Below are 21,354 nucleotides of genomic sequence, written 5' to 3' on the forward strand. Positions count from 1 at the left end.
TACAGTGATAATAGCATTATAGAAAAAAATAACTCTAAAGGACTGCAACTGATCAACACAATGATGAGCTATGAGTCCCAAAAAACGAAGATGAAACACAGCATTTATCTCCTGAGAGGTGATGAATGTAACATGAAGAAACATATTTCCAGATATAGCTAATGTGGAAATTGTTTTCCCAGGTTTTATCTTTGTATTCTTTTTTTAATCATTCAATGTAGAGGGAAGGGGGAAGTAGAAGGAACAGATTAATAAGTTAATTAAAATAAGATAAACTATTTTTAAAAAGAACATGATATGGAATATTTTATCTGTCAGATCTATGGCTAAGGGAAGAATTTATGACCAAGCAAGAGATAAAGAACATTACAGGATATAAAATGGATTATATCAAATTTAAAAGGTTTTGAACAAAGAAAGCCATAATGCAAAAGTTGTCCCCACCCTCAGGGAGATTACATTCTTTTTTAAAACATTTTTACTTTTGTCTTTTGTTTTTAGATTGCCTTGATTCCCCTTGAATCCCTTCCCTTCTCTCTTCTCAGAGAGTCATCCCAATAGCAAAGAAATTTTTGTAAAAGAGAAAAAAATCTGCAAAACTAATTAATACATCAAAAAAATCTGACATGGAATATTACATAAAATTTCAGAAGCTTACATTCTTTAGGAGGAAACAGTATCTACAGAAATAGGTACATATAAAATATGTGAAGAATGGATGGAAGAATAAAACCAGATTTAAAGGTTTCATTCAAATCTATTCATGGTAAGTCACTTTATTTATAAGCCTTACTTTAAAAAAGAAACTACATACTTTAAAATGGACATTGGTAGTCCAGCATAAGCTAGGTGTTACAGAGGACAGAATACCAGATTTAGAGTGAGAAAGAACCGAGTTCAAATTCTGCCTTATATAGTTACTCAATGTGTGACTTTAAGTAAATTACATAACCTCCCTGGGTCTCAATTTCCTCATCTGCAAGATGAAAGTAATAATAGTACCTATCTCTCAGGTTTGTTGTGAAATTTAAGTGAAATAATACTTACAAGGCACTTTATAAATGCTAGATAATGATTATCTTTTTAGCCACAAGAGTAGCACGGATAATATCATGCATATATAAATGGCACATCGTAAATGATCATCAAATTAAATGGTGAAGGTTTTAAGGGAACTGGATTGGTACAGAAAAGAAAAGATAATTTTAACTCAAATGCTTGGCATTTAGAAAACAATAAATACACACTTGTAAAAGAGCTTGCATGTAAAACAACTACAATTCTCTTCTGTCACAATAATCCTGGAAAGTAGGTAAATTGGATTGGCAGAATGATACTATCATACTCCATTTACAAACAGGAAAAACTTTGGCCAAGAAAGATTAAGTGGCTTACCCCTTTTACACAACTAATTAATAGCAGGGCCAAGAACAATTCCCTGACTTTTAGCCCCATTGCTCTATCTACTACAAAAATGCCTCTGGCTTTTTGGTTCCATAGAAGGTTGCATATTCCCAAATGGAAAATTTAATTGGGAAAAAAAAATACACATACACACACACATATATTGCTGAAAAAAAGTCAACTAGAACCTTACCTGTTCAATGTCATAGCCACTGTAAAGTGAAGCTAAATAACCCCCAACAAAGGTACCACCTGGGAGCAGATACAAATAATTGTATTCAGGGGGATCAGTCGGACGTTTGAACATGTCCAGCATCCTCTGGGTCACCAGGAAACCACCTAATCAAAGTAAATGAAATTTGAAAATTGAAAAAGAAAGGGTTTCAATGAACACACAGTGTTCCTATTTTATTTTTTTTCCTTTACAACTTGAGTCATTTTAGATATTATTTTATAACTATAAAATATGATGAAACATTATATAGGAGGCAAGTTAAATTACAAAAAAATGCTATGCAGAGTATAGAACCAATATTTCCACATGACTAAAAATAATAGCATTTAAAACAGAATGGGAATGCAAAAGCTCAAATGTCATAAATCTATTTCTAACTTGCTGTTCTGCTTATTAAACAATAATATGATTAATTCTGATAAAGCAATCAAAAGAATGCTGTGTCAAGAGTTCATAACATCATGGATCTAAAGTTAGAAGGACCCTTAGGTTATCTGGTAAAACCTCCTCAGTTTACATACAAGAACTGAGGCCCACAAGAAAGGTCTGATAACTTGGCCAAGCTCATAGAAGTAGCAAATTCAGCATTTGGACATCAGTCCTGTAATTACTGGAGTCAAGAAGACCTGCGTTCAAATCTAGTCTCGCTTACTAGTTATGTGACATTGGCAAGTCACTTAACCCTGTTTGCCTCAGTTTCATCATCTGTAAAATGAACTAGAAGGAAATGGCAAGTCACTCCAGTACCTTTGCCAAGAAAATACCAAATGGGGTCATGAAGGGTCAGACATGCCTGAAAAATGGTCGAACAACAACAAACCTGTGACCCTAAACTCAGCACTCTTTCCAACGACACCATAAAGCTCTTCCACTATCAAACAGTGGGAAAAACACCAAGTTGTACTAAACTTTCTATTTTCAGGAACAATCACTGAAACTGATGGGGTGATAAATGTAGTTTCAGATAAATTCCTAAGCCTATCTATAGATACTATAATGATATGCCTGAGCCAGTTTAATTCAGAACTATGTCTAAAATAATTTTCCAGTTTATCTACGGCAAGAAATTCTTTTTTCTTTTAATCACAGGAACTTCCAAGGACCATAAAGAGAAAAAATAGATGAGTATAACATTCCTTTCAAATGGGGTATTCATGACCTGTAGACACAATTTTTTAATTCTCTATTAAACTCCTGCCTAGCTGACAGTATTCAAGCAAGTCTCTACATGTTGATTTGTATTAGTTCTCCAAACTCCATTTTAAAAAAAGAACATGAACTGTAAATTTTAATTATTTTCTAGATATAACAATAAAAGAAGAAGGAAGCTAGAGTTCCCCAGGTAGCATATTATCAACAAGAAAGTCTTGGTACCTGCAATGTTGACAGAGGATATGAAAGCAGCAAGTGCAGCAAGACCCTGAGGAGTATTGGAAGGATAGAGTTGTCCTCCCATTAGTGCCAACCCTCCAACTGCAGTCAAACCTAGAAAAGAAAAAAGAAAAGAGAGTAAATAACAAGTAAAGAAACTGCCAAGGCAAAATAATGTACTTCTCTCACTTCACTTATGTAGAAGATATAGAAATGCTCCATTTTTTTTAAAGGCAACAAACTAATTACTATTTCATAAAAATCATATAAATAATGATTTTAAGGTTTTCCCAGGTTTGGGATGGTAATGTAAAAAAAAGCCCTGGTCTGGGTTCAAGTTTAGCACAGTTAGATCTTCACCAGCAGAAGGAAATGGCAAACCACTTCAGTATCTTTGCCAAGAAAACCCCAAGTAGGGTCACAAAGAGTCAACCACAACTGAAACAAACAACATCAACAAGATTTTTGGGTTCAAGGGATAATAAGAGAAGATACCCATTGCTCCATGAGTCACCTGTCTATTACTCAATTTGATTTTCATATTTGAACCTATTTGAATTTCAAATGTAGTTTTAAATAAATCAACATATCTATACCCTCCCCCAAAAGAATGGAAACTCCTTGAGGGCAGGGATGATTTGATTTATATCAAAATATCAGTAGGAGCAGGTAAGTGGCTCAATGGATAAAGAGCCAGGCCTGAAGAGAAGAGGTCCTGTATTCAAATCTGGCCTCAGACATTTCCTTAGCTCTGTGACCCAGGGCAAGTCATTTAATCCCCAAATGCCTAGCCTTTACCACTCTTCTGCCTTGGAACCAATGCTTAGTACTGAATCTAAGACAGAAGGTCAGGGTTTAAAACAAAATATTTCTAGTGCCCAAAACTGTGCCTGACTCACAGTGAGAAATATTTAATGCTAATTGGGTTAGGTATCAATAGGTCTCTAGATATTTTCAGTTTCTGCAAAGTAGTTCCACACAAACACCATAACAAAACTTTTAAAATAGCTCAATTCACCAAATCCTAAAAATGTTATTTTATTTCTACCTGGAACTAGAAATAACCAATAGATAACACATACCTAAAATACCAAGATCTTCTGAAACATTTTTTGTAATGAAACAATTTTTTAAAAGCATGATACTGCTTAAAGCACAAGCATTGTTGGACTGAAAAAACAAAAAAATTTATGACAATCTAATCTGGAGGCAAATTTAGACTAAGAGTCCTATACCTGAGATAGCATTAGTCACAGACATCAGTGGTGAGTGGAGAGCAGGAGTGACACCCCACACTGTGTGGTAGCCCACAATGCCAGCTAATCCAAAAGTGGTCACCATCTGAGAAAAGGCTGAATTGGGGGCTATAATGCCCAAACCAAGTATACTAGTTAGACCTAGAGAAAGACAACATAGAAGAGGTTATTAAAAATCTGTTTTAACAAGTGTAAAAGACCACAGTAAAGAAAACATGTCAGTCAATAATTTCAAAGACTATTTATTTCTTCTGACAGAACATGGTAAGCAGAATTTTTTAATGATTTAAGGTAAAGTTTCACAGTTAATGATAGGAGGCCAATGAGAGGAAAGATGATCGCTGTAGTTCTCTCCTTTCAATGAAAAGGTGGGGTACCAAAATATCACCTGTACTGCCACATGGGCTTGAAGTGTTGGTCAGTTCTACTTATTTGCTTTTTTTCTTTGCTACATGGGAAGGCAAAGCAGGGAAATGGAGAAAACTTGGAAATGACTGAGAAGTAAGAATAAATATCATCAATAAAACAAAATAATGAATTTAATCTTTTTTTAAAAGGGGAGAACATAATCAAAACCTATTTCCTTAACAACTTGAAAAAAAAGAGAAAATTTCAAAATTGGTAAATTTTATGAATCACTTCAGCAATAACTTATGCATTTTTGCCCTGATTCTCTCTCCCTCTCCCTTTGACAATTCCTTATTACAATCAAACATAGACAAGATCATCTAACTGTTACACAAAACCTAATTCCCTAAATCACAGACCAGTATACAATGGACCACGGCATTTTTCAATTTGGCCAAGATACAGCTTTTACAAAGCCAAACTTATGCCACTCTAAAATTTGGCTGAAGGAAAGAGGGAGGTTTAAAAAGAGTAGGAAGGATTTCATTCACTCCGGCACCTCCCTAAAACATATGGTGTCCACCAGCCCAGGGAGCCAAAGTGTTGCAATTGCTCCTGAATCTGGATTGTTCTGTTGGCCAGGGCCATGAGCACCAGCTTCAGCACCAAAGTCAGCAAATGTGATTTTAAAAAGAAAAAAAAAACACAAATTAAATTAAGAATGTGCAGAAGAATACAGTCAATTCTGAACATACATCTTTAATTATCGCCTTCCTTAATAACAAACATCTGCGTGGCTATTCCTCTACACAAGAATAGGGTTACCTAGTGGTAAGTGAGGGGGCGGTAGGGATGATAGCAAGTGAACTCAATCTTCTTGGGGTGAAATGTCATTCTACAGATGAAGTAACTGGGGCATTTAGGAAAGTTCCCATTCAAAGGACCTGCAATCCAATCCCAGCTCTGTTACATAATGGCTGTGTGACCCTGGATGAGTCACTTAGTTTCTCTTGACCTCAGGTGTCTCATCTGTAAAATGAAGGCTCTTAACCTATGATCTTTTGAGAGAGCTGGTTTCATTAACTTCTTTGATTCCTTCCAATGCTAAATCTACTATTCTATAAAGAGGCAGAAGCATAGTTTAATTTTCTTGTACTATTCCCACTGACAAGCTATATTTCAAAATGCCTGGCTACTTAACTACTTGCAGGATAACTGGGCTAATGGATAAGCAGTACCTAAATTCTGTAAGTCAGTCTCAAGACTTTTTTAAGGTATTCATGTTTCATTCAAATGAAGTAACATTTTTAAAGTTTTTTAATTACTGATCTAGTATATCCCTAACAGTATTTTCCTCTCAAGCATGTTTTGACAATAGGTTCTACTATGATGTTTCTATGATCTTTTTCAAAGAACAAAAGAAAAAAAGGACATTAAAAAGATAGATATCATGTTAAGATATTTAACAAAAAAATCAATGTAGTACAAGGGAAATCCCACTGGGCTTGAACTCAGAAGATTTTCTTTTGCTTCCCAGCTCTATTGGTTGTATGGCCTTGAGCAAGCCCCATAATCCCACTGATCCTTAGGTCCCTTCATCTGTAAATGGAAATGCTAATTAATTCCTGTGCTATATCCTTCACAAACTTAATATAAGGATCAAATGAACTGAGGTACATAAGGTACCCTGTAAACTACTTTAAATGTTATTATTTATAAAAGGTAAACTAATAAAAAATAAGATTCATCTCATGCCGGGGTTATCTAAAAGACAAATTTATTTAAGTTCCCCATTTTGAGAAATGCTATTTAGTTAGCTTTTATCAATTACTTAAATCCACTAGAACATGCATATGAAAATACTACACAGAGTTCATAAGGCAAAGGAAATCCAATAAATGCCTTCCTCTCTAAAGCTGGAATTCACCACTTTTGTGTTTATTTAAATACAATCATCATGACTCAAAGAAGATATAAATGACATCTAGAACAAGAAGTCAATAGTCTGGATTTCCATAATTTCAAAAGGCTTTGGAAGAGATGCTTCACTGCATAGACAAATTGGCATAAAAGCTAAATGAACAAAAAACAATAAATTAGCAAGAATACTGAAATGAAATAATAAATGCTGATAATCCACTCATCATGGGGCCTATAACTAGTTACTACAGTCATAAAAAGTTGAGATTTAAGAGGCTATGCCTTTGTTAAAAAAAAAAAAAGTGGTTTGTTTAGCTTGTTTAAAAAAACAAAAACAAAAAAACAGGGCTTACCAGGGAAGTTTGAGACAACTAAGAACACAAAAGTTAGATCTATCTATTAATTGTTAATCATTATGCTTCTGCTTGTAGCCAGACATAGATCTCACTAAATTAAAAGGGAATAGTCTAACCAAACAACTAACAACCTATTTAGAATCAATCTCTAGATTAAAAATTCCAAGAGGAATAACTGAAGTCAAGGTGAGTGAATATTATTGTCTATAATCATACTTTAAAACTGTAACTAAATTAGTCAGAAACAAATAATTACTAGTAAGTTGTAAAGTAAGACAAGAATTAAAAGGTCCTCAACTAGGCTAACAGAATGTTAAATACATGACAGCTATACCTGTATCCCAGTTCTTATTCTTCAAGACAAACACCTCGATTCCCCAGTGTTACCCAATTCTGTAGACAATAATAATTGGTTGGTTTTATGCCCATCAAAAAAAAGGAAATAAGTGATTTTATCTTCATACATTCAATAACATTTTCATATGCATATCATTCTGCAACTTCAACAGAAACCAAAACTGTTTAACTATTTCACTCTTCTGAAGTATTTAACAATTTCTTTTCTCTAAAGGAAAGAATCTTAATCATTTTCAGAATCATGTTTTTCAATGCATAAAATACACTAGATGACAAAGGAAACTGGTTATTCTGAAATATATCAACACATTTTTTTAAGTACATGAGTTCTCGGTTAAGAATTCCTGCTCTAAGAGAACATTAGTACAAAAAGGCCCATTTGCCAGTGAAATCTAACAAAGAACCTAAAGCTTATAATTTTTCTACTTAACGTGTTACTTATAAAACTCAGATTAAACAATCCCAATGTGGGGAGAGAAATACGAGTGAAAGGAGCAGAAGAGGGAAGTGTGCATGTGAATCCCTCACCAGCTGTATATGCAGTTGCTGTGGTCATGGTCTTGTGGAATGGGGTAAGAGTAGCTGCTTTCTCAGCTTCAATCTCAGCTACTGTCTTTGGTTTTACAGGGGCTCCCTGAGGAATATTTTTTGGTGTTGGTGCTGGGAAAATTTTCTTGCCATCCTAATGGAAATGAGAAAAGAGTTCAGATTTTAAAATTAAATAAGTATCAGAATAATGAAAATGTTTAGAAGTAAATTTTTGGTCATGATGCTAAGTAATTTTTTTGTTTTGCTAAAAAGTTATTTCTCTTATACACATCCCACAAATACACACACCAACACATCAGTGTTTTGTTACAACACACCCACAGAACCCCAAAGCAATATTCTGTTTTAAATAGAAATACATAAGAAGGAGTTAATAGTCTTGCTTACCTTCATTACCACGGTCCCCCTAATGACATGACCCATTGTGCCAAAATCAAAGTCATCTTTCACCTCAAAATGGAAATTATCTTTATCAGGACTAATTGCCTTCAGAAGTTTGATAATATTGTTTGAATACAGTGAACTGGCCTGAGTAGCCATTCGACTAGGAAGGTCTGTGTAGCCAATGTGAGTAACTCCCTAGATAAATGAAAATAGAGTTAGTGAAGTTTAGTACTACATTTTAAAACATAGAATTTTAAGTTCATTCAGTCAATATAAGTATTTATTAAGCTCCTGTTGTGTGCCACATATTTGCCAAAGTCTCTGCCCCTGAGGAGCTTACAGCCTAATGGTAATTTATAATTATAGCTAATTCCGACGTGTTTAAGTATTTTCAAATATATCTATAATTTCATCTACATACATGACATATTAATATTTTTTATTAAACTGTTTTAAGAAAAAGCCCTCCTAGGACTCAGTTTTCCAATCATAAAATATAGATGGTAGTAGTTTCACCTATGAGCCAAATAAATAGTACAGACCACTGAGTTTGCTAAGCCTCTACCTACCCATGTTGCAAATTACTTTGTTCATATTTTGTATTCATTTATCTTTATATGTTGTTCCTAGCCCTATTCTCTCCCATTAAACCTCCCACCCCCACACACATACAACAAAAACCCAAGGGGGCAGCTGGATGGCTCAGTGGATTGAGAGCCAGGCCTAGAGGTGGGAGGTCCTAGGTTCAAATCTGACCTCGGACACTTCCTAGCTGTGTGACCCTGGGCAAGTCACTTAACCCCCACTGCCTAGCCCTGTAACAAATAAAATTAATATAGAAGGCTATAAATAAAAGATATTAGGGTTTAAAAAAAAAACCCAAGTCTGATGAAACCTTCTTGAAGGTAGGAGTAGTTTCATTATTTTTCTTTTGAATCACTAATAATAATTATTAAGTATATAAAAATGCTTTAAATATATTGGTTGTATTGAAACATCCTCTATAAGCAACATTTTATTTCCTAGGCACACTTCATTTAGCAAAACACCCAATTACTGTAGCCATTACTGTTGTAACAATACCTTATGGATATAAAGTTCTCCAGGCTTAGTAGTTTCAAAGTTTCCTCCTGCTTCAGCTGCTAAATCCACAACAACTGAACCTTCCTTCATTGATTCAATCATATCTTTTGTAAACAAAATTGGAGCTTTTTTACCTGGGGAAAAAAATAAAGAAATACAAGTTATAGCTAAGCCAAGAATTCTCCTAATGATTATGGCAATCTCCTCCTGTGTGTCATTATCATAATTAAGGATGCAGTGCACTGATCCCAAACTATACAATATTTCCAAAGCATCTGATCTTAGAATCAGAGATATGGGTTTGAAGGCTGGCTCTGTCTCAGTTTCCTCATTTGTAAAATGGAAATATAATGACATACTTCTTCTCTTATAGATATATTGTGAGGAAAACATTTTGTAAAATGTAAAGTGTTAAAAATGTGAGCTATAATTATTAGATTATAAAATTCTCAATCTTTCTAACAATCTAAACTGAAATTTTAAGCAAAATGAGCAGTTATGTGCCATACAACACTTTTAGAAAGGTAAGAAAACACAACATGAAACCAAACAATTAAGTTCCATGTCAGAAGAACTAGGTTCTGATTCTGGGTCTGCTACTGTGTGGCCTTGAATCACTTAACCTTTCTGTTCCTCAGTTACCTCAACTGTAAAATGAGAACAATGGACTGTATCATCTCTGGAAACCCTTCTAACTCCTAATTGCATGACCCAATTCAAGGGGGTCGGAATCAAGATGACAGCTTAGAAGCGGCAAAAATTGATTCCTCTGTGAAAACCCTTCCACACCAATCAAAAACAAAGTGCTTCAAGAGGGACAGAAAACCAAGTCCAACAAGAAGACAGAGCTACAGGACCCTCTTGCTCAATTCAACTTAAAAGGTGTGCAGAGAAGGTTGAATTCTTGGGTTTAAGGAAAAGAAAGAAGGAAGGTCCCAGGGCCCCTCCCCCACCTACTGTGCTGAGACTCAGAGGTAGGTGGGATCTCAGGGCAAGGGCTCCAACCCAGACAAAGTGCTTTGCTCCAACAACTATGCAAAAGTCAGGGCTCTGACCTCAGGTGGCAAGGAGGCAGCTGGAGGACAGAAGCAGAGAAAGGGCAGGCTAGTCACTGCCTTCAGCCACCACACCTTCATCTTGGGCTTCTGCCACTGGAACTTTTGGCCTCAGGGCACATTCAGCTCTGTAGATCAGCTCAACTAGCTTAATCTAATTTATCAATAGTACAGAGAAGAAGTCTCTATAGGGAAGAAAAGCCCAAACCAGAGGTAGGACTCCAGCTAACTGGGATCACAGGGCAAAGGCTGCAACCTCTACAGAGTACCTTGGTACCATTACAGGAAACTCAGGGCTCTGACTGGGCAGCTGGCAGGGAGGCATCTGGCAGAAAGGAATAGAGAGGAGGACTGAGGGCAATTACCTTCAGCCTCCACACATTCACTTTCACCTTCCTTCTGCTTCCAGCTGGGGAAGATCTGGCCTCAGAGCACATTAATTCAACAGGTCAACTCCATCAGCCTAATCCAGTTAATCAGCAGAGCAGAAAAGCCTAAACTCACAGATCCAGCAAATAAACAGAGAAGCAAGAATATAGTCAATATCAAGGGGGAAAGAAAGAAAAAATATGAGTAAACAACAGAAAAAAAAAAAGAAATTACAATCAACAGCTTCTATTCAGGTAATGAACAAAGAACAAATGGAACAGAGGAGGACCATGGAACACCAAGCAAAAACTCAAGAACTCCTGTGAATTGGACTCAAGCTCTGGAAGAACTCAAAACACAACTCAAAAAAAACAAGAGAGGTTGAAGAAAATTGGGAAAAGAACTTAAAAAGCAAAATAGGTCATCTGGAAACAGAGGTACATGAACTAAAACAAGAAAATAGTATTTTAAAAGCCAGAATTGACCAGCTCAAAAATGTAGCAAAGAAAGTAAAAGATAAAAACAGTGACCAACAAAGAAAAATAGATCAAAAGGAGGAAAAGGAGGATCAAAAAATCAGGGATGAAATTCAGTCTTTAAAAATTAGAACTGAACAATTAGAACCAAATTGTATGACCCCATGAAAGCTGAGAATCAGTAATACATATTATTTCATCCTATTTTTTCTAGTTCATCACAACGGATTTTACTTCAACTTCTTTCTCAATCCAGTCTTAAAACTAATCAACGACTTTAATGTATTTTTTCCTATTTGAGTCATTCAACCCTTTTGAACTTTCATCCTTCCTTCCACAATGCTAGCTTCCAATGATAGTCAAATTCACCAGTCTCCTCCTCTGTTCCAATTCTCCACTGGCCAAAATACTCTGGAGAAAAATCACAAAACCCGTATTATCTGTTTCTAGGACAAATGAATGATATCTAACCCTCCACAAAGGCCTCCCTGGAACTCAGCAATCCTATTGTCCAATTTGTTTCCTTTTCACATTTCCCTCCACAATGTTTCCAAACCTTTGCCTCTTTGCTCAATCCCTTTGACTATATCCCTTCCCCCTCATATCAGAGTAGATTACCTCACCCCTTATTGAGAAAAAGTACAGCTGCTGTGAGCTTTTTCAGCTTTCCTCCTCCAGACCTAAAAAATTTTGTGCCCTTACTGTCTCTTTTTTTTTTCTTTCCTATTGTGTCAAAGGGAGAAATGTTCCCTATTCTTTATTAAGGAGCCAATGCTTTTAATTCCATTCACCAGAATCTTGTTCCATCAACTACTCCCCTCTCAATTGGCCCTTTAACCTACAAATATGCTTAAATTGCTAACTTAAAATTATGTTTCTATGACCCTTCTGCCCCCTTAAGCCTTCACTCTCTCTCCTTCTATTCACTGCCAAAGTTCTTGAAAGAACACGCTACATCACTGCCTCCACTGCCTGACCCATACACCAAACCCATTACAAGCATGTTTGTGCTCCAATAACTCCTAGGGAAACTGCTCAAAGGTCACCAGTGACATCCTAAAGAGCCAAATCCAATAGCCTTTTCTGATTCTCAAATATTTGGCACTATTATAAAACCTTTCTTTTTTTTTTTAAAAGGATATTTTAGCATCACCTTCATTCTCTTCATTCCTCCCACATCAAGAAATCATTCCTTACAACAAAGAATGGGGGGGAGGTGGGAAAGGTCAGTTTAGTTTTAGTCAATTTAGCAATTGAGTCTTAGAGTATATGTAGCATTCCTCACCAAGAATTCCACACTTCAAAGAAAGACCAGTATAGCATGGCCATCTATCTTTTTCAGGACCACTGGCCCTTGGTTGTTCTAATGACAAAACACTCATTCTGTTTAGGAATTTTTGTTCTTTCCATTTCCATTATTATAATCATCATGTATATAATTTTCCTGGTTATGCTTACTTCACTCTGTATCAGTTTAAACAAATTTTCCTATGCTCCTCTGAGTTCTTCACAATTCATTTATCTCTTATGGCACAGTAATATTACATTTCACTTCAGTGCCACAATTTGTTTAGTCAGTCTTCAGTTAATGAGCATCTACTTTGTTTCTAGTTCTTTAAGTCCATTTATCTGTAACCTTTCATTGTTAATAATCTCTGGCAGTGACCATAGAAGATCCACAAATTCCAAAATTTTTTTTTGTACTCAAACTGCTCCTTTGGTGTCTCTCAATCTTTTTCTCTCTCCACCTTCCATCTTACCTTCTCCAAGTCACTGTGAGTATTCATTAATGTTTTATTCTCAGCTTTTTAAAATTTTATTCTTTTTCTTTTTAAACCCTTACCTTCCATTTTGGAATCAATCCTGTGTATTGATTTCATAGCACAAGAGTGGTAAGGGCTAGGCAATAGGGGTTAAGTGACTTGCCCAGGATCACACTGTCTGAGGCCAGATTTGAACCTAGGACCTCCCATCTCTAGGCCTGTCTCTCAATCCACTGAGCCACCCAGCTGCCCCATTCATTTTATTCTTTAAGTACTTCCACCATTCTGGGAATTGGACACTCAATATCAACTAGCTTCATACAGATGAATATCAAATGTACATCTCCAGCCAAAAGAGTTTTAAGTGAAACTAGTACCAGATTCATCCTTTTTCACCCAAGAAGGAAGAATTAAGCTCAATGAATAAAAAAATCAGAGACAACTGGCTTCAGATTCATAAGATCTGGATTCCTGTACTATCTCTGATACATAATGACTTTATGAGCCAGGGGAAATAATTTAATCTCTCAAAGCCTTAGGCATCTAAGTCTACTCAAAAATTACAGTCCAGCCACAAAAGTTAACAAATTTCCTCCTCTGATAAGCACTCTGCTAAGACCTAAGTATACTACAAAAAGAAAGGCAAAAATCAAGGCTCTGGAATTAAGGGGAATTGGAAAGGACTTCCTATAAAAGATAGGATTTTAGTTAAGCCTTAAAGGAAGCCAGAAGATAGAGATGAGATGGGGAGAGAGTTGCTCTCCACATTAGTAGAATGTATCTCCCCCCAGGAATTCTGTACATCAATAAATCACAGATCCAAAACCCTTCTACCACCATCACCATCCTCACCAAAAAGAAAAAGAAATTAAATCTTCCATCATTAAAGGTGTTAAAAGGTGTTTAAAAATAGAATAGGTTGCGTCAAAAAAAGTTGTGAATTTCCCATCCCTGGAAGAGTACAAGTGAATACCGGATGACCATTTGTCAGAGATGTTGGATATATGGTTCATGACTTGGGTCAGAGTGGCATTAGATTACTTCTCATGTCCCTGACAATGCTAAGATTTTATGACTCTAAGGCCTTCATGCTGAACCTTCTTCCAATCATCTTTGGAAGATCCTCTCAAGAATCACCTATCTCTTTCATGAAGTTTTTCCAGAGTCCCCCAAAATGGATGAGTTTCCTTCCTCTAAACTCTCTGGATTATTTCATCTGCACATTTCTGGAGAATCTAAGCTGTCCCATATTATAATATAGCTAACTATGAATATCCTTCTCCCCTCCAGGCCACAGAAGGCTAGGGCCCTTAGGATGCCTCCTAAGCACAATGGCTTTGCATAAAGTAAGCTTAGCAAAATATGCCAAATGTTACCAGAATCTAAAACTACCTGTCATTTTTTATCCTTGAAAAAAACTATTTGGAAATGGCCTTTTCCCCTAAGATAGAACCATAAACATTTACCAAAGTGTTTAATGATACTCAATGAAAGATAAACATGTCTTTTAAGAAAAAATAATTTTCACTGAATATTGAAACTTCTCAAAAATTATCAAACTAAACACATTTCCTATATGAAACTAAAACTTTAACTAGAAGCAGATGTGGTCAGTAACATGGTTGATATTCATTTTAATCAACACAAAAGTTACACAATGAAATTGTGCAATATTCTGTCTGCTCAGTTTTATTCAAACTCCACAACTGATTCAAAAGATGTTACTATTTTAAATACTTTTTTAAGTACGTCAATATAATCATATCAAAAATTAGTAGTTACTCAATACAATGACTACATAAATGACAGATTGAACTCAAAGTTCCAACTGTGACTGCAATAGACACAGAAATTATGGGGTTAGGATTAGGTTTAAAATTGAGCCTTCGCTAGCATAAAAAGGGAAAACTCAATCTAACCTTAGAAAAGGTAGATGATGATAAATTAAGAAAGAACTATGGTTTTAGTAGGCTGAAAGAATAAAAAAGTATGTTATATTGGAGTTTTTAATTAGTCCTTTGTATTTAGGGTCTTAATAGAGTTATGTCCAGTGAAAAGAGCACCAAATTTGTAGCTACAACACATGGGTTTAAATACCAGGTCTGCCACTTAACAAATAATCAGTAAATAAAATAAGAAGTAAAGTCCAAGGTAGAAGTAAGAAATGATTTTTTTTAATGAGCAAATGAGTGGTTTTTCTCTCTGTCCCCTTCTGTTAAGTATAAGACTTTTTAGAAAGAGACAACATGATATTGTTGATAGAGTCAGGAAGACTCAAGTCTGAATCCCACAATAGAATAGGTAACTGATTGATGAAGCTAAGGAATCTGAGCCTGTTTCTTCATCTGTAAAATAGAGATGATAAAACCTGTTGCAAAGTAATGTCTTAAGGATGAAATGAAATATTTATAAAGTGCTCTATGTATCTCAAAACACTGTATGTCAATTATCATGATCATTATTTATACAAAACTGGATAGTTTTTATATAAAATATACAAATACAAAACATTAATACAAATCTTACAACTGGAAGAAATGTTCCAGTGATGGGCAACAAATATCAGACTAGTGGTCTTTTAGCAATTCTTGGCATCTCCAGAGAACATCATAAAATTTAAAGATATTAATCAAAAACAAATACTAAATGAATCACATAAAGGAAATTTCTAAAATAACAGAATAAATATATCATAATATTTAAAGTAAAGCACCAGAAATATTATGACAAAGAGAAAAGATGGCAGAAGGAATAGAAGTTCTGACAGCTCCTAAAGTTAAGGACCAACAGTGAAAACCTTTAGACCCAATCTATGAGAGGTAGAAATATCTGCAAGCAATCTAAAAAGGGACAGAAAATTTTCTCCCTTCTATAGCAATTATTAAAGCAGGAAAAAAAATCATTTCTCAGAAACAGAGAAAGAATCTCAGAAATAATCCATTCCAACTCCCTCACTTTACAAATAAAAAGAACACAGGATCATAGATCTAGCCCTGCAAGAGGCAGCAGGGCCATTAAGTCCAACTCCCTACTTTTAGAGATGAGGAAACTAAAGGCTCAAGTAGTTTAACTGACTTGCCCCAGGTCACATGAATAGTAAGATGAGATATGAAGCCTAATTCCAGAACCAATAGCTCTTTCAATTGTAAGATTCAGAGAGGTTAAGTGACTGAACTGAATTTGACTCAATCTAATTCATGAATATTTATTCCTTCTTATATCACTGACTCCCAGATCTCTGTATCTCATCAAGTTCCAGTTCTACATTTTCAGATGCCTACTGAACAATTTTCTTCAGATATCCTGCTAGTACCTCAAACTCAATATGCCCCAAACGGAACTCATCAGCTTCTCTAAACTTGCCATTCATTACAAATTTCCTATCTCTGTTGATGGCACAATCATCTTCCCATACCTGAAATGCAAGTCTTTCTAAATTTTTCCCTCTCCCTCACATGCCTTATATCCAATTATTTTCTAAGTCCTATTGAGCCTACTCACACTATAACTTCTATTTTTCATCTCTTGTCCATTTCATAGTATCTGATCTGTGATACTTATGGTCCTTTCTTTGAAAGTCTAATTTTCATAGTACTGCCTTAACAAATAGTTGCAAAGGTTAATAATGGTCACAGGAAATAACTAGTGAAAAGAAAGAATGTTTAAAGACTGTGGCTTCAAACAAAGCATTAAGAATATCAAAAGAATTAACGGAAAAAAATTTAAAGCAAAGAAGTTTAGCAGTACCAAATTTTAAATTGAATGATAAAGTAATAATTATCAAAACTATCTGGCACTGGCTAAGAAATAGAAAGGTAAGTTGGTGGAACAAAAAAGACACAAAAAACAGCAGTAAAAGATTATACTAATCCTGTATTTGACAAAAACATAGATCCAGGTTTTTAGAATAAGAAATTACTATTTGGTAAAAATTAAAGGGACAACCGGAAACTAGTTGGAGAGAAACTAGGTATAGAACAATATCTTATACCATTCACTCAGATAAAATCAAAATGGATACATAATCTAGACATAAAAGGAGACATCATAAATTAGAAAAACAAGGAACATATAACATCAGATTTATGAATAGGAGAGGAATTTATGAGTCAACAAGAAATTTGGAGTACATTAACAAATAAAAAAAAAACATGTTGCCAAGATTAGAAGGAAAGCAGGAAATTGTGGAGGAGGGATTTTTACAGGCAGCCTCTCAAATAGGGGCCTCATGTTGTCTGTTGTCAAATATATAGACAACTTTGTCAAATTTATAAGAATAAGAGCCATCTCCCAATTGATAAATAGACAAAAGATATGAACAGACAATTTTCAGATGAAGAAATCAAAGCCATATATAAGCACATGGAAAAAATGCTCTAAATCACTACTGATTAGAGAAATGTAAATCAAAATAACTCTGAGATATCATCTCACACCCATCAGACTGGTTAAAATGACAAAAGGGCAAAATGAGAAATGTTGGAGGGATATGAAAAAGTGAGGGCACTAATACACTGTTGGTGCAGCTGTGAATTGATCTGAACACTTTGGAATTACACCCAGAGAGCTATAAAACTGTATATATACCCTTAGACTCAGCAATATCATTGCTGGGTCTGTTTCCCAAAAGATCAGAGAAAAAGGAAAAGAACCCATATGTTCCAAAATATTTATAGCAGCTCTCATTGTGCTGGCAAAGAACTAGAAATTGAGGGGATGTCTGTCAATTAGGGAATGCCTAAACAAATTGTGTTTTATGATTGTGACGGAATACTACTGTGCCATAAAAAGAAATGAGCAGGCTAAATTTTTTAAAATTTTAGAAAGAACTATATGAGATAGCGAAAAGTGAAATTAGTAGAACATTATACACAACTACAGAGTTATTGCTGGAAGAATAAACTGTGAATGTTGCCTCCAGAAAACAAACTGAAAAGTGAAAATATGAAAGACTTAATTTATGTGAACATGTCTCATGGATGATAAATTCTGTGATGCAAAGAGGGTGAGAAGAGGCTGAGACACTGGTGGATAGGATTTATTATGTAGATATGAAGGAAAAGTAGGCTAAATATAGAAGAAATTTGTGATTTTATTTATAAATAATCTTTTTCTTTATGTATGTATAAATGCTTATTTTGTAAAATGTGGAATAAAAAGACTATGGCTTCAATTTTATTGCCAAAGCCCCTAAGTTTTATAGAGCAACTCATACTACATTTTTAGTTGATATTTGTTAACATGACAAAGTAAATCAAAGTTTTTTTTAAAAAGAAAACAATGAGTACTCGTTTTGACAGCACATATACTAAAAAAGAAAACAATGAAAAAATTTCTATCCTTTTAAATAAACCAGAAGAGTTAAGGTGGTATAAAAATTCTTTTGGAGAAATGAAATAAAAATAAATAAGTCCTGCTACTCTATAGAAAAAGTCACTGTCAGATGACCTATATTAAGTACTGAATCACAGAGATACAAGTAAACTTTATATATTTTGAAGATACAAGTTATTTTTGTTTCCTTCTAAATAAATAATCCCTAAGAATGTCTGGATTTGCTAGAGTAAATTAGCCCTAAATTCTACTATGAGGGTTAACCAAGGCTTTTGGGTCCCTTGAAGGGGATCACAACTGAAAGTCTAGATCCATGTTGGCAAACCTATGGCACACATGCCAGAAGGGGCTGCTTCCCTCCCCATCTCCACATGCACCTGAGGACAATTCTTTCATGATGGGCCCCTCTGCCCAGCAGCCCAATGAGGGCACTTCCTCCCTCCCCTATCTGGGCATGGCTCACATGCAGCGTGAGGGTCACAGTTTGAATGTTCAGCTCTAAAAGGTCGCCATCACTGGTCTAGGCAGAAAGGGGAAAAAGCAAAAAAGGAAGAGATAAAGGAAAAGTCACGAGAAAATATAAAAGGAGAGAGAAGAAACAGGAAAGATTAAGGAATGAAACAGAAATAACAAGCAAAAAAGAGAAGCATGATGAAGATTAAGTCATGCAGAATTCTCCCCATTTGTTAAATATTAAGAGAAAACAATGGTGGTATCACCTCCCAAAACTGAGAAAAGCAGTAGAAGGGATAAAAAGACACGAGGGCACTTCATATGAAACCAAACTGGGCCAAATCATCTCAACAGCATTTTCAGTTTGGGTGAAAAACAAAACATGTGTCCACATTAATATAACAATTATCATTTTTGATGACAGTGAATTAGCATATTTGGACTCTAGCCCTCTAAATCCCCAATATGCTATATATGAACAAGTGGAAATAGCACTAAAAATAAATACAGATGAGAAAACAATCAAATACTTAGGGAAGAAATCCATGCCAGGAACAAACAGCACAATTTTTTATGTTATCAGGGATTCTCTGCCATACAAAGATTTAGAGCTGGAAAGGACCTTAAAGGTCACACAATCCTCTTATTTTAGAGATAAAGAAACAAAGACCTAAATGGCACTAAATGACTCCCTAGGGGTCACACAAGAAATAATTGGTAGGGCCAAGATTACAAACCAGATGTTCTGCTCTGCCTTCAAACTGAGTTACTTTCTGCCACAAAACATCATCTCATTCTTGTCAATGTTCATATACTGTCTCTCCAGAAGTACCCAGAACAACTTATCCCTGCCTTCCTATCCTGTGAAATTCTTGTCCATCCTAGAGGATCAGCTCAATATGCTGAGGGTCTTCCTTTGCATTTCTGACATTACACTGGCATGAATGGAACCCATCACCTCTCTATCTGTTATCACTCACTCTCTCTATATGAACTAGACAACTATTTTTCCAATCATTCAAGTGCACAATTATTTATCTGGCCCACCACACATCTATAAATTTTCTGATTCTTTAGAGACTAGTATTCCATGATTCAAAGCTATTCAACATAACTGGAAGAAATAATGGTGCTAAAAAGATGAGTTTTTGCTTTAAGGATAAACTTGACTTTTTTTTTCAGATTATATAAATCATTTGACACACAGAATAAAATATAGACTTAAAAGCTTTCCTCCAAAAGGTTGACTCCCATGCATATGTCAAGATCGCATAAGATTCCTTGTTAGAAAAAAACCAAAAAGATAATTGTTAACATCAAGATAGATATTAAACAGGAATGCATCTACTTGCCAAGGATGTTTGCCATTATCATGGAAGACATACTGTGATTCCCTATGGAGAGTGAGGTCCTCCAGATGCTCCTGTTTACACATGATATACTGCTGATTGCATTAAGACCTAGAATACTAGACTCCTTAATGAGATCAGTAACAGCTCAAGAGATGTATTTTGGAAAGGCATATGTGAAGTGATACAGAGTGATGCTATTAGAAATAGAAAAATGACACACACCATAACTTCAGCAAAGTTCATGGAAAGGCAGGAAGCTGGACAAGGAGAGGGACATGGTCAGGCAGGAGGGCTAGGGAGAAAGACAGGGACAAGGACGAGGAGAAAAACAAACTAAACACTATGAAATTGTACTGACCAAAAAGTTTGGCCCTAGAGAAAAGCAAAAAAAAAAAAAAAAAGTCTCAGACTTTCTTATTGGCAAAAGTGAGGGTCTATGAAACTGAGTATCAAATATGCCACACGGTCAGACTCAGTTAATGTATTGGTTGATTTTGCTGAACCTTTTCTCTGTTATTTTGTTTTGTTTCAATGGGTGGCTGCTGGTAAAGGGAGAGGATATATTAGGAAGTGAATATTATAAAAACAATATATCAAGATTAACATTTTTTAAACACTTTCCTTCAGCCTTAGAGTCACTACTAAGTATCAGTTCTAAGGCAGAAGAGTGGGAAGGGCTAGGCAATTGGGGTTAAGTGATTTGTCCAGGGGTACACAGCTAGGAAGTGTCTTGGGCCATACATAGGAATCCAGGATCTCCCATCTCCATGCCAGCTTCTCTACCCACTTAGCCATCCAACTGCCCCAAGAATAACTTTTTTAAAAGAGATATGCTTTGTAAAACCCAGTGGAATTTCTCATTGGCTAAGGGAGGGGGGGTGAGAAAAGGGGAGGGAAAGAACATGAATCATATAACCACAGAAAAATATTCTACATTAATTAAAGTTTTTCAAATCAGAAAAAAAAATAAAAAAAATAAAAGAAATATGCTTCATAATAATACACTCGGGGAAAAAAACTAATGAGGGAAGAATAGCTATTGTCTCTCCATTGCTACCCTTACTACCAAAGGAACCTCAGTCCTTACCATCAAAAGGTCAGAATTATACTATCATACAGTATTTGAAGGAAATACCATTTAGTCAATAAATACCAGTAGGTACCTTGGACAGGCCCTATAGAGAACAAACCATGGAGTCCAAAACTGAACAGTATCAAAATAGAAAGATTGCCTTTGAGAAACTTTCGATAATCCCAAATTGCTCCCGGGAACAAAAGCTCATCTTTCT

The 21,354-nt window shown here is 35.3% G+C and overlaps 1 protein-coding gene across 1 annotated transcript in view; it reads right to left on the minus strand.

Annotated features, from left to right (window-relative positions):
- NNT (nicotinamide nucleotide transhydrogenase) overlaps positions 1-21,354 on the minus strand; it is a 96,776-nt gene that overhangs the window by 48,633 nt on the left and 26,789 nt on the right. The window contains exons 8-13 of the mRNA XM_044664037.1: positions 9,264-9,397; positions 8,184-8,375; positions 7,776-7,929; positions 4,246-4,407; positions 3,014-3,124; positions 1,598-1,743 (exon numbers count right to left, since the gene is read on the minus strand). Of these exons, the coding sequence (XP_044519972.1) occupies positions 1,598-1,743; positions 3,014-3,124; positions 4,246-4,407; positions 7,776-7,929; positions 8,184-8,375; positions 9,264-9,397 (899 nt within the window). The remainder of the gene's footprint in view (positions 1-1,597; positions 1,744-3,013; positions 3,125-4,245; positions 4,408-7,775; positions 7,930-8,183; positions 8,376-9,263; positions 9,398-21,354) is intronic.

The sequence above is a fragment of the Gracilinanus agilis genome, chromosome 1, assembly GCF_016433145.1.
Source record: "Gracilinanus agilis isolate LMUSP501 chromosome 1, AgileGrace, whole genome shotgun sequence".
NCBI classification, from domain to species: domain Eukaryota; kingdom Metazoa; phylum Chordata; class Mammalia; order Didelphimorphia; family Didelphidae; genus Gracilinanus; species Gracilinanus agilis.